The following is a 14739-nucleotide window of genomic DNA, read 5'->3' on the forward strand; positions in this document are numbered from 1 at the left end:
CTGTGGAGCGATCGTTCTCCACATTCGCTAATATTCATACCAAGAAAAGAAACAAGTTGCTGACTGAAAGATGTATGAAAATATGCTATATTTCACACAACTGGAAATTACTTCACCGAACAGACCAACAACAGAGAACTAACACCTCTATGGAAGAAAGGCTTGAAATCGATTTTTCCAGAAATGATTCCGAAGACGACCTATCAGACTCTTCCTTCGATTTCTTATCAGTGTTTGACGAGGTTGACTAGACAAACAAAATGTTAGATCATCATCAAAGAAGTTAAATAATGCCAGCATTTAGGCAGGTATATATGTCATTGATTATTTAATATACATATGTCATTTTTTGATAGTAATTTATATGTATTTATGCTAAATTTTTGGAAGTAAATACACTTATACAACTTGTTGTTCCTTTTTTTTTAATATAAACCCCATCGTAGATTGTATTTTATTGTAAGATGATTAATCATAAGATGTTTTATTTTTTAATATTAAGTCAGATGATTATATTGCTGAATTTCAAATGTTTAGACATGTTTTTATTATTGTTGATTTTTGTAAATTTCTTCATAAATGTTCCAACATAAAGAAATAAATATATCTAGAAACCTACTTGACTGTCTTTCATTGTACCTTATAAATATGAATAGAAAAAAATAAAAACATTTGCACAATATTGTTAATATAATTATACTAATTTACCACACCTTGACATTAGTATGCTTAACAATAACATATAAATTAATCAAATATTTACAAGACATGAAATATGTTAGTAAATTTCAATCTTAACTGAATATGGTAAGGGTAATTTACCGAGAATTCTCGGTAATTTACGGTAATTTTCACCAATGAGAATTACCGTCACTGCGTAATTTCTCGGCGGCACATCACTAGTCGGGGGTTAAGAAACTACGATACGCTTGCGAAGCGTAAGGGATTGTAAGGTTGGCTTAGGCTTGTGTCGTTCACGAACTATGAACTGTTAGGAATAAAATCCCATCAATGACCGAAATGAACTGAATCTTTCCGTGGTCTGAGAATCGGTCTTTGCTCATTTAGTTCAGTATAGGATCGGCGAGCGGTTGGATCGAGAACGAATGTGTGACTGCGCCGACCGAGAGCGAGAGCTACTTAGCAGAGCAACCGGTTACTTACAACCTTTCGGCCCGGAATGTTACTATCTGTGGAATATTCGTATGTGATTCGTATCATTTTGACACTATTCGGTCCCATTCGTTCTGATCTTTCCGACCGCAGTGGTCGCTGGTCTGGCTGAACTAAATGAGCAAAAGACCTAAAAGAGCGAACTAGTTCGTGGGAGCGATTGAACGAGATCAGGGTGGCTAGCCGAATGGCACAATCGCTCACGAAACGCTCACGAAACGAAGCGCTAGTAGATATCTATCTCTATCGCGCTTGCGTATTGGCGCGACAGAGCCAGCGGCGTATCGCTTTCGTTTGGCGTCGGAGAAATGCCATTCGGCTACGGGGCCTGAGCGCTCCGATCAACGAACGAAACGGCACAAGCCTAGGTTGGCTAGATATTGGAGGGATCGTCCCTCCGTTTCACGTCTCTTGGGTGTTGTCTAATAGATTTCTAACACAAATGTAATGTTTTCTAGCTTCTACGAAATATATTTTTCCCCTCACTAGCTCGGAAACACGTGTTTTGTCCTTTAATACCAGCGGGTAAAAACGCATTTTATCCACTAGTGGGTAAAGTAATTTGACCTTGAATAAAGTCAAATTAACTGTTTTAAAATTGATAAAAGTAGGTGAATCTAGTAATAAAGATGATTTACCACCTGTGGGACTACTGGAAGCAGTGATAAACGCATTTTTTGCGTTGTAGTTTCCTCGCTATAGTGAGGGAAAAAGTTTTGTGTTACACTCGGGTGTAAATGTATTTTACTTCTCGTGTGTTAAAAAACTCGCAAGTTCAGGATTCTATTCTCGAACCACTCGCTTCGCTCGTGGTTCAACTATAGAATCCTTTCACTTGTTCGTTTTTCAATTCCACACTCGGCGTTAAAATACAACTTTGCCCCCTTGTATAACAAATAACTATTGTTGTCTATGGCGGTTACGGCATTCTGGATAAGGTACAGCGGGGAAAATCTCGACTGGGGGACAAATGTAACTGGTCCATTTTTTCCATGTTTTACAATGTTTGCAATGGAGTGTCCAATATATGAAATGAAATGAAATATTTATTTTCCAAGTAGGCATATTACAATGCGCTTATGAACGTCAAATAAAACTACGCCGGCTCTAACCCTACGCCTCAGCCTCGAGAAGATTTCAGTCCCCCCTCAGTTGGAGGGGGGTATCCACTATGGGACCGGCAAGAAACTCGGCGGGCCACTTTTCTACAAGCACGGAATATGGTAGGCGTGTTCAGTGGATACATGTAGAACTCAACATCATAGTGTAATAATGGAAAAAATGGATCAGTTACATTTGTCCCCCAGTCGAGATTTGCCCCGCTGTACCTTACTCGAACCTTAAGGGCTTGAAATGCACTTACAACTCATGGTTTCCTTGGCGTATTCCTATTTCAAACTTCCTTTTCTACGCACTTGTATCGTAATCTTATACTTTTAAACGAGCAATTCTTGTATATTTATTTATTTATTTGTATATACCGACGATCCCGGAAACCGCTCTAACGATTTCGCTGAAATTTGTTATGTGGGGGTTTTCGGGGGGTGAAAAATCGATCTAGCGTAGCCTGAGATCCCGGAAAACGCGAATTTTCGAGTTTTCATGAGTTTTTCTTTCACGTTAGTAAACGTAAAATATGGTCGTTAATTTCGCCGCGCGCGCATCGATTCCGCTTAACTCAGTCGTACGAGGTCGGTCTAATGTACGCAGATAGATCGTAGGTGTCAGGGTTTCGAATCCCGGCCAGAAATTAAGTTTTTGTTTCTTGTTTTTTTTTTGTTTTTGTATTTGTAAGAGTTTTTTTTTATCTAAAGACGTGATATATTAAAATAGAACCGAGCGAAGCTCGGTCGCCCAGATATTGTACTATTATATGGCACTACTACAACACTACATTTCAGGGGTACGCTTTTTTGTATGGGCTTGTCTGTCCCATATTATATCGTCCTTGCTTATACTATTTATAATTTTGTCAGTTACTAGGAGTAGGTAGGTACCTAACTATTATTTTGTAAAAAAATGTTTTTTTTTTTAATTTTTAATAAATATTGGGGACACCTTACACAGATCAACTTAGCCCCAAACTAAGCAAAGCTTGTACTATGGGTGCTAAGCGACAATATACATACTTAAATAGATAAATAAGTGCTTAAATAGATAAATAAATACTTATATACATAGAAAACATCCATGACTCAGGAACAAAATATCTGTACTCATCACATAAATAAATGCCCTTAGCGGGATTCGAACCCAGGACCGCGGCTCAGCAGGCGGGTCACTACACTACCGACTGAGCCAGACCGGTCGTTTAGATTACATTTTTAGGGTTCCGTAGCCAAAATGGCAAAAACGGAACCCTTATAGTTTCGTCATGTCCGTCTGTCCGTCTGTCCGTCTGTCCGTCTGTCCGTCTGTCACAGCCGATTTACTCGGAAACTATAAGTACTACAGTGATGAAATTTGATGGGAATATGTGTTGTATGAACCGCTACAAAATTATGACACTAAATAGTAAAAAAAAGAATTGGGGGTGGGGCCCCCCATACATGTAACTGAGGGATGAAAATTTTTTTTTCGATGTACATACCCGTGTGGGGTATCAATGGAAAGGTCTTTTAAAATGATATAAAGTTTTCTAAAAAACATTTTTCTTAAAGTGAACGGTTTTTGAGATATCAGCTCTCAAAGTCGTAAAAAGTATGTCCCCCCCCCTCTATTTTTATAACTACGGGGTATAAAATTCTAAAAAAAATAGAGGTGATGCATGCTAATTAACTCTTTCAACGATTTTTGGTTTGATCAAAGTATCTCTTATAGTTTTTGAGATAGGTTGATTTAACTGTAATTTTGGTTTGCTGCTACGGAACCCTTTGTGCGCGAGCCCGACTCGCACTTGGCCGGTTTTTAGTTAGTTACGCAGGTATAGGAAAAATAAGTAGGTACTTTTTTATTCTAGAAATATTTCCCATTATTATATTAATTCAGCTTATAATGGAGTTACCCCTTTGTTTTTTTTCCTCATATCATTAAAAATGTCATTCTTCTGATCTTGCCTGCAATATCATAAAAAAAACTACATACGGAATGTATCAAACAAATTGAATACACGCGTAAAAACGGCGGAAGAACCGTCTCCCACAGGGTTCCCTATTGTAAATGACATCGCAAATTATTTGTTTGAACTGAGGGTAGGTCGCGGGGAATTTTCATTTAAATAACCTTAAGGCATTCGATTACCGGTGACGCTAAGGAATGTAACATGTAGGGACATAATACGCTTTATATGTCTCAACCTACCCTCAGTTTAAACATTTAATAATAATAGTACCGTACAGAAATAAATAATGTCTTAAAAATGGACAAGCAACATCAGCTTTGGCCGGCAACAGACAGTCTTAATTTTCATAATCTTAAAAAATCATAATCTTATAAAATAAGATTGACTGCCTTGCCACACACATTCTTAAAATTCAAATTATTCGCAATCTGTCAGATCAATTTGAAAAAATCATAATCTTAAAAAATAAGACTGTGTGTGGACAGTTGCGGAATTGTATGGGAATCCGTGCACTCGATCTGATTTCATAAGATTATGATTTTTTAAGATTATGAAATTTAAGACTGTCTGTTGCCGGCCTTTGCCAGTAAAAAAAAGTAGTTTATGGTCTGTCACAAATTAAAAAGTTATTAAACGTTACAGGCGCGATAACAATTTGGCATACGAATTTCTTTATGTATATATACAAATTTTTATCGTAGTGAAAAAAATGTTAGAATATGTTTCTTTATTGGCAGGGTGCAAAGCGGGTGGAGGGGGTAGCTAAAACGATCACAGCGCTCACTACGGCCAAAATTGACATCTTAGTCGCTGACTTGCGCTGTCAAATCCATATTGCAGTAAACATTTTCATGTCGTTTTTGAGATAAATTTAATACGGGCCCAGTAAAATTTGTTATGGCGAATTGTAATAACTCCAAGAAAAGTAGCGACTAAATTCTAGCTATTTCCAAGACCGTGGTGGAAACGAAACCACCGTTTAAGTGAATAGTTGCCGTAAGAAGAAAAGTGTCGTCCAATCTCTAAAGTTTTACTTAAAGTGCGTAATCATTTGATACAAGTATTGAATTGAATTTACGGTGAATTTATAGTGCAAATTTTATTGGAGGTAGAAAAGCCGACGTGGAAGCCAATCCCAGTTATGTTCGGAAATAATTTTATTTGTTTCCTCATCTGTGCTCCTGTTCACAAATCGAAACGGATTGACGAAAATGCGTAAATATCGAGGTTTCAATGGGAAGAAGGAGCACGAGAACAATAGAAGCAGAAGCAGTCCATCCACTGAAGGCTTATCACATTTTAAATAAAATTCCTGAGAACTTATTTCATCGCATTCATGATTGTATTTGATGTGATATCTGGTAAACCTCCAATATTTTCAAGTAAATGAAACAAGTTTATGTAATGTATATTATAATTAAACGTTATTATAGCTAGTTTGTTTTTATTTTACAATAAACCCTGTACCCTGCAATGATACTTATATAATACCTATAGTTAGCCTATGAAAATGACAGGATAGCAGTGAACTGATCAACTATTTCAAAAGCCAATGATTTATTTATATTTTATTGCACATAGGTACAAATGGTGTAAAAAAATCTTCAATCTCTAGAAAATGCCCAGCTAGCACCAATTTCTTGTCTTTATTCATCGTCTTATGTTGGAAAATGATTTCGTGAGCGATGGCACGAAACCCCGTTTTAGTCACCAGTTTGTTAATTTCTCACTGAAAACAACAATTTTAATGTTATTGGCGATAATGTTGTAACCACCGTCGTCCAAAATTGTCTAATATAGTAAAATAACACAAGATTTCATTAATTTTTTCACAATTTTTACTTACTTCTCGCTTAACAGCGGCGACAATATTGTCCATAATGGTCACCTGTCACGTGGCGTGTCGTCGCGCACGGTCCCAATATGACTTTGGTTTTACTATATTTTTTTGTTTTTTTGAGTTATATAAAATTTTAAAAGAGAAACCAACAGATGGCCAGTTTTATTACGTACTTATTACATTTATTTTTTGGTAAATCGATGTCAGCGACTATTTAGCTGTCTCAAATATTCTCGGCAGAAAATGACACTATGTTTATTTTAAAAAAATACTTTTCAATAAAGTACATACCTCATTATTTCTCTCCGTATTTTTGTTTATTGTTTGTATCTGAAACAAGTAAACACAATATCATATTAATTTAATGTGTATATGTAAGCTTGGCAAAAAAGACTAGAAATGGAACAATTTTTTTTATTTTATCATAGCAACATTTTTCTCATAGAGAAATGTCAAAATAGTTGCCACACACAAAGCGCTTTATTACATAGACGGTAGCGCCCCTATTATTTTCTATTTTTTTGCCAGGCTGGCTGTAGGTACTTACAGATAAAAAACATCAAAACTAGCGAAAACTCTACTTTTTAATAACATTTTATCAAATAAGGGCTTTTTTTTAAATCACGTTTAAAAATAGTGTTTATAAATATTTCTCAAACAGTCCAACAGAAAAGAGGGTAGAAGAATGATTAAAAAAACTACCTTCTTATGTTTTCTAAGTCAAATCTGTCTTTCGTGTTTTAATACGATTGAACGAGTGTCGTGCACCAAATTTTATTTAAAAAAATCAGGTAAGAATATACATAATTGTATTAATAAATACTCAAATAATCAAAATATTAAGTTTTTAATGTAGGGGAAATTATTATTTTGATAATTTTGTAAAAAAAAAATCGATGACTGTGCAAGTTAACCTACGTTCGGAGTTCACCAGCAAAAGTGCCGTTTTGCTCCCTCCTAACAGGGAAGAAAAAAACTCCTTGATATATATATAGTGATGTTAAAAGAGTTTGCAAATTTGTGTTTAATTGTCTTGTAAGTCTAAGGTAATAAAGGCGTTGTCAAGATGATATTCTTAAGGGCCCATTTAGACGGTACGAGAACTCGCATACGAGTTTTATTACATTGCGGTATTTGATGGCTGTGCAAAATTGTATGTACCCTCAACAGCCCGCATTGTAACTAAAATCGCATGCGAGTTCGCACGCCGTCTAAATCAGGTCTAATTCTTTTATTATTATTGCGAGCCTGATATGTCCCACTGCTGGGCAAAGGCCCTCTTTTTCCAGTCTGACAGTTTCGTGCCAATTATTCAGCAGTTCTCGATAAGTTTGTACATAAAATTACGGAAAAAAAATTTTTGTTCCTTTTTTGTTGTTAAGATTTATTTCATGTATTGAGATTTTAGTAAGTTTTATTTGGTCATTAAGGTTCTCAAGTATATATATTTTCTTAATCATAACAGTTATCCGGTATATATCTTACGAAAGTCGACTTATATTACTAAATGTGGGTAACAAAATAGGATCAATTAAAATTTGCTTACGTGGAATACTCTGTCAAGCAAGTCTGTCAGTAAATAAGAACAAAGAAAACTATAGGTATCCTTTTCTTTAGCACCCTAAAGAAAAGGATGCATATAGTTTTCTTTGTTCTTATTTACTGACAGACTTGTTTGACAGAGTAGGTATATGTACAAACTTTTTGAGTATTAAGGAAAGGGATGTAACTGAAATGACGAGAAAGTCATTGCGAATTTTGGTTGATGAATGATAACATCAAACCTATTTAAAAATCCCGTCATAAAAATGTGGCGTTCCATGTTTAAAGAGTCCACTTGCTTTATCCATACTTCCATACTAATATTATAAATGGGAAAGTGTGTGTGTCTGTTTGTTTGTCCGTCTTTCACGGCAAAACGGAGCGACGAATTGACGTAATTAGGGTTCCGTACCAAAAAGGTACAAACAGGAACCCTTATGGTGCGACTCTGTCCGTCTGTCTGTCCGTCTGTCACATTCCTAAATATCTCGAGAACTACTAATGCTATCAATTTGAAATTTGGAATAGTTATAAACATTGTAAACCTCTACAAATAGAAAGTATAATTTTTTTTAATTTATGAATTTTAATTGTAGAAAATGGCCAAAATGAAAGGGGGGCAAACTGTAAATTTCAAGTTACTAGATCAAGTAGGATATCGTTAGAAAGAGCGCAAATTGAACGTAAATAAACTATTTTTTATAATTTTTTTGTTGTGGAAAAAAAAAAGAATTTTGAAGGAAAATGTAAAAAAAAATACCGTTCCCCCCCCCCTTATCTCCGAAGTTTACCGACTAAAAATTATGAAAATTTTAGGAAACATTGGTTTTATGCTAAATATTACAGGAAAAATATAATCGTGTTTGTATCTTGGAAACTTTTTTTTTAATTCACAAAAAACTTTTCATATTTTTTACTTTCAAATTACCCACCCTTGCGAATGTATATCGTACTTCAAATTAATACGAGATGTTACGTAAACCGTCTTCTTTCCAATAAAGAAAAAACTGTTTAAATCGGTTAACATCATAAAAAATTATCCCTGAAAAACCAACATAGTATACAGGTCACGCAAATTAGTTAGCGAATTCACGAAGAGATGGCGCTATACACAATAATGCTCATTAGTACCTATACTTTTGTCTTCTAGTCAAGTCATTAGCGTTATATGAAAACATGAGATTATTTTAACTAGGTAGTTTGAAAGAAAGTTTGTACGGGACCCTCGGTGGGCGAGTCCGACTCGCACTTGGCCGGTTTTTTATTTTTTAGGTGAAGATAGTTAAAGGGATGGAGAGTGACATAGGCTACATTTTGTCTCTTTCTAATGCGAGCGAAGCCGCGGGTAAAAGCTAGTCTAGTAATATACTCTATGATGTCAAAGACCAATTTTGTGCATCGTTCTTAAAAATGGTTATTATTTTTCAGAGATGAACCCGTTCGGTCCTCCCGTGCCTTTCCCTGCAAATGTGAATAACATCTACCAGAACGGCCTCAACCGAACCGTAAGTATTATTTAAAATCTTTTTTCTACTCCCGTGTTGTTATTCGTCATTTACAGTGTCGTGCATAGATCGTTAAAACCCTACATAAAAGATGCCCGCCCCCGCCCGGCGCCCCGCGCACCCACGCATACGATATTGCTCTTAAAGAATTGTTAGGAAGCCTTTAAGGGATATAGCGGGGGCACGGGGCGCCGGGGGCTGGCGGCGGCGGGGGGAGTGCGAGCGACAGGGTGAGTGCAGGAACAGAGGGGAGGCCGACAAGTCAAAATACAGAAAATAGTGCGAATTTCACGAAAGTTATTCTAGAAAACTATTAAAAAGTAAGTGCATGGTCGTAGAAAAAGTATTGTATGCAACGGTGTTTAACTGAGTCAAAAAATACTCGTGGCGTCTTTATTAACAATTTTCGGCTTCGCCTCAAATTGTTACTTACGCCACTCGTCTTTTTTGACCTCACTTAAACGCCAGTTGCATAAAATACTATTTTAACCCCCGACGCAAAAACGACGGGGTGTTATAAGTTTGACATGTCTGTTTGTCTGTCTGTCTGTCTGTCTGTCTGTCTGTCTGTCTGTCTGTTTATCTGTTTGTCTGTCTGTCTGTGTGTGTGTCTGTTTGTGGCATCGTAGCTCCCGAACGGATGAACCAATTTAGATATAGTTTTTTTTTTTTCTAAAAGCTGAGGTAGTCGGGAGTGTTCTTAGACATGTTTCATGAAAATCGGTCTACTATGTCGCAGTCGGGGGTTTTTTCAAAATTTTAATTTTGCGGTTAGGTTATTGAAGTAGAGATAATTGAAGGGATGGAGAGTGACATAGGCTACTTTGTGTCACTTCCTAACCCCCCACTTCCCTAACATGGGGGGTGGGAGTTTGTATGGAGTAGAGATGGGCCGAATATTCGGTAAATATTCGGCATTCGGCATATTCGGCAAGTTTTTCAATGTTCGTATTCGGCCGAATAATTCGGTTGCATTGCCGAATATTTACCGAATAAACAAAGTAAATAACTAATGAAAATCTTACGTATTCCATTGATAATACGTACGCTCCTATCTTAGTAGCTTTTTAAGGAACTGCTAAAAAGAGAGAAACCTACGCGTCAAAATATAAATACAATTGTTTTGTAAAAAAGTTAAAAAACCTTAGTTTAAGAGTTGAGAAGAGTTCAGAGCGGTTTTAACACTTTTTTCTACTCCCGTACTGTTATTCGTGAGTTACAAGGTCGTGCATAGTACTTTAAACCCCTACATAAAAGATGTCAGGACAAGTCTATCTAGTCTATACCCTGAAAACATTTAGTAGCAGTAGCACGATATAGCTGTTACAGTTCAGTAAATACATTGCTACCAACTTAACAAACCAATTCGCAGAGTCGAGACTCCTTCGTTTTCTGCTGCGTTCATTGGCGACGCGTCGAATCGCATTCAAATGTATGAGAACTCGATTCAACTCGGCTCGATTCGTCTTAGTGGCCAGGCTTCAAAGAACCATACCATAGACAGTTTTATTTTCATGTTTGCACTCAAACTGCATATTCAAAATGGTAGGCGGTCCACTAGATAACTAAGATGACTGAAAGTAGGTATTTGTTGATTTATAATTTTCTTTCAAAATAAGTGCTTGGTCGTAGAAAAAGTATTGTATGCAACGGTGTTTAACTGAGTCAAAAAATGCTCGTGGCGTCTTTATTAACAATTTTCGGCTTCGCCTCAAATTGTTACCCACAATACCCACGCCACTCACCTTTTTTGACCTCTTTTAACCACCAGTTGCATAAAATACTATTAACGAGGTTTTAGTTATCTACTAAATCATAAAAACATAGGTTGTAGTAACATATTTAACCATTATCAATCATTTAATAGTTTTAATGAACATCCGCTTTTAAAACATGGCGTAGCCGAATATTCGGCCGAATGTTCGGTTCGGTAAGAGCTGCACCGAATGTTCGGCCGAATATTCGTATTCGGCAAAGTCTATATTCGGCCCATCTCTAGTATGAAGCATTCCATAATTTTCGAATTAAACGTGAGCAAAGTATACTATATATATAAATGTTAAAAATGAGCGCTATCTCACCAACAAACTGCAAGACAGTTTGGCGAGAAACATAAATGTGAAAAATATAATGTACTTATTTGTTAAATAAATTAAAAAAAAAAAAAGCCGCGGGCAAAAACTAGTTTCTATATATTTCGTAATAATATTCCAGAGTACGATCCAAGCCGACTGGAAAGTGGTGTACAGCTGGCCGCCGGATTCGAATCCGGCTCCGGAACCTCGCCGGATAGAACTCGGACAGCCGACGATTTTGCAATCTGCGCTGTTCCAATGCCGTTGCAAGGAGGAAGTTGCTGCGAATGCTGCGAATGCTGCGAATGCTGCGAATGCTGCGAATGCTGCGAATGCTGCGAATGCTGCGAATGCTGCGAATGCTGCGAATGCTGCGATTGCGGCTGCGACTTACCCTATTACAGTATGTGAAAATATTCAACGATCATTTCTTTTTTTGCCAAAAAAAAAAATTATTGTTTTAGGGAATTTTAGGTCAATTGTACTCAGAATCACGAGTACTTTCAATCTCACTTTGAGACAAAAAGTGTCCCAGAATTTCCATACATTTTTGTTACTTTCCTCTTTTGTTACCCTATACAACATGTACGGAAATGGTAACAAAATAAGAAAAATCGTATGGGACAATTTTTTTAACTACTAGGATTGAAAAAGCTAGTAATTCTGAGTAGAAATAGCATATTTTTTAGTATATTGAATAGTATGGTATAGAGTTATCAGTCGAGATTGTCGAATGCAGCGCCATCTATTATTAAGTTACGACAACTTTTCATGTGACTTTCCATGCCTAAAGGTTCTTTATATCACATAAAGGATGTGGACCCTTTAAACATGGAACGCCACGTATTTAATATGGCGAGATCTTTAATTAAGTTTCATGTAATCATCCATCAACCAGTCACAAATAAGTATTTCTACACGGATTTATTTTCCAAAAAAGATGATAATAATTTTTTTTACCATTTAATTGCATATAATTAACCGTAGAATGCCGTTTGCTAGTTTGCGGGTGGTGCAGCGACATCTAGCGAAAATTTTGGACATGAAAAATACTTATACATTTTACGACAACAAGTCATTACCTACCCAGTTTGCGGGGGTAACAGTGACATCTAGCGAACAACTTGCAGTACGGCATATAATTGTTTTTCACGCCCTCTATCGTTGAGTTTCCTAAACATACCCCAAGTACATCGGATTTACTTTTACTACTTCCTTTGACTGGAAAAAACCGTGCTTTCTATATAAAATAGTGGGAAAATAACTATACTATTTTACACCTTAGATGAGTTCGGTGACACTTCCAGAAATTCTGAATTACGCATACATGTTTGCAAAATATTTTTGAAAAATAATATATACGACTAGCCATCTAAGATACGACGGGGCGGCGGGCGGGTGGTCTAATGGTAAAGACGTTAGCCGCGTAAGCTGAAGACCCGGGTTCGATTCCCGGCTCGGCCACCAGTGGGCCTTGTCGTTTCTTCTTTCGTGTATGATATCTATTTCAATTTATAAATAATATATACTTTGACAAAAAAATAATGAAAAATATTTAAAAACTATATTTTTTTGAATATATTATGTACCCATACCAAAAGAAGTAATGTGAAAAAATTGATTTCACAAAAGAAATCTGAAAATTTACAATACTTTTTGAAACTGAGTACAAATATAAACATAAAATAAGCCCTTGAGAAATTGTACTAAGGATGCTGGAATTTCTAAATATCGAAATGCCGATACGTTGTGCTAGGAAGTCACCTACAAGACTTTAATTGGCCGGTTGCACCAAACTGCCCGTCACCTAAACCTCCGCTAATTTTTTTAAATGGGAATTTCCTTAGACTTCCGCTTCTTGACGTTGACATGTAGTTTACCTTGGTTGATTTAACTGTCCTCTAATCTAAAACCATATGTTTCCAGGTCAAAGACTTAGACAAGAACGAAGTGCGAGCCTGCGAGATGGTAGCCACAGAAGACGAGGTCCCAGCCGCCTTAGACCGTGCCACCTGCATCTGCCAAGCCACCAACTCCTATGACAAAATAGTGGTCTTAACCCCACCCGATACTAACTTCATATTCATGTATCAACGTCTGAAGGATGTTCAGTACACTCCGGAGTGTCCTAACACTTGTTTACTACTGGCAAGAGAGGTCCCTCCTAATCTCAATGTAGTAGAATTAGTCAGGGATATGGAGTTGGGCAGTCGGGATGGTGGGTCAGTCTTCTAAGTGTAAATAAGCGTTTTTATAGACGATCAACCAAATCTTGGAACTAAAAAGGCTCTAAATTTAAACTGAATTAAGACGCTCTTATATTTTGAATCAATTTTTAAGTGATGGTGATGATTCCACTAACGTTAAGGTTTTGGAAGGCACACGCTTTATGAAGACAATTTATTGGCCGGTGACCCGTGTCCGTCAGGATGGCGTGAGAGATGTCTGAATAGTCACAAAATTTGCACCAAATAACTGTACCTAAACTGTACTAAACTGTACCAGTATTCAACCATTTATTAGATAGTAACATAGACACGCCGTTCTGACGTCAGCTTGGCGCGCATAGCCGTGTATCGCCCCAACGTGTGGGAACTATGTTCTGGAACATATATCAATAAACTGTACCTGAACTGTACCTCACTAAACTGCCAATAATACAGTTATTTGGTGCAAATTTTGTGACTATTCAGACATCTCTCACGCCATCCTGACGGATACGGTGACCCCTACATTTTTCAAATTTGCCGTTTTTTTTAGTGCCAAGATTTGGTTGACCGTCTAATACTTATTATTGGATGTAGGATGGATGTTACATATGGCGCCTTTAATAAGTATTTTATCATCAATCATCATACTTCTTGCATTATCCCGGCATTCGCCACGGCTCATGTGAGTCTTTGACATCTCCCAAGATTTGTTACCTTTTAGTTTTACGAAAGCGACTGCCACATGACCGATTGGAAGGTCCTCACCCTGCCCAACAACTTCATATTCATGTAAATATCAACGTCTGAAGAATGTTCAGTATACTCCGGAGTGTCCTAACACTTGTTTGCTACTAGCAAGACAGGTCCCTCCTAATCTCGATGTAGTAGAATTAGTCAGGGATATGGAGTTGGGTAGTCGGGCTGGTGGGTTAGTCTTCTAATCTTCCACCCCCTTCTTATTCCACCGTCCCCATTCTACCATCGGACTCTTAGACGCACGGCCGGTCTCCATCCTTACTTGGTAGATATTCCACGAACGCACGAAACGCTTTGCTTCTTCTTTTCTTATGAGCACTGCCAAGGAGTGGAATTCCTTGCCGGCGGCTATATTTCCGAGCTCATATAACCCGGCAACCTTCAAATCAAGAGTGAACAGGTATCTTCTGGGCGAGCTCACTCCATCGTAGGCCACGTAGGCCTTTGGCTAGTCTGTGGCCAAGAGTAAGCCCATTTATAATTTAAAAAAGTCGCCCTCAGTGCCTTTTCACAATTATCCGATCCGATATCGGAAGTAGGACCGATATCTCATACGTTATAGACGCCATCTTGGATT

General features: G+C 37.2%; 1 protein-coding gene across 1 annotated transcript; it reads left to right on the forward strand.

Annotated features, from left to right (window-relative positions):
- The first annotated feature begins 6735 nt into the window (after positions 1-6735).
- On the forward strand, positions 6736-13697 carry LOC125239453. Its single transcript, XM_048147062.1, has 4 exons — positions 6736-6865; positions 9045-9121; positions 11336-11599; positions 13123-13697. The coding sequence occupies exons 1-4, from the start codon at positions 6760-6762 to the stop codon at positions 13429-13431; spliced, it is 756 nt and encodes a 251-aa protein (XP_048003019.1). The 5' UTR covers positions 6736-6759; the 3' UTR covers positions 13432-13697.
- The last annotated feature ends 1042 nt before the right edge of the window (positions 13698-14739 follow it).

Source organism: Leguminivora glycinivorella, chromosome 25, assembly GCF_023078275.1.
Source record: "Leguminivora glycinivorella isolate SPB_JAAS2020 chromosome 25, LegGlyc_1.1, whole genome shotgun sequence".
NCBI classification, from domain to species: Eukaryota; Metazoa; Arthropoda; class Insecta; order Lepidoptera; family Tortricidae; genus Leguminivora; species Leguminivora glycinivorella.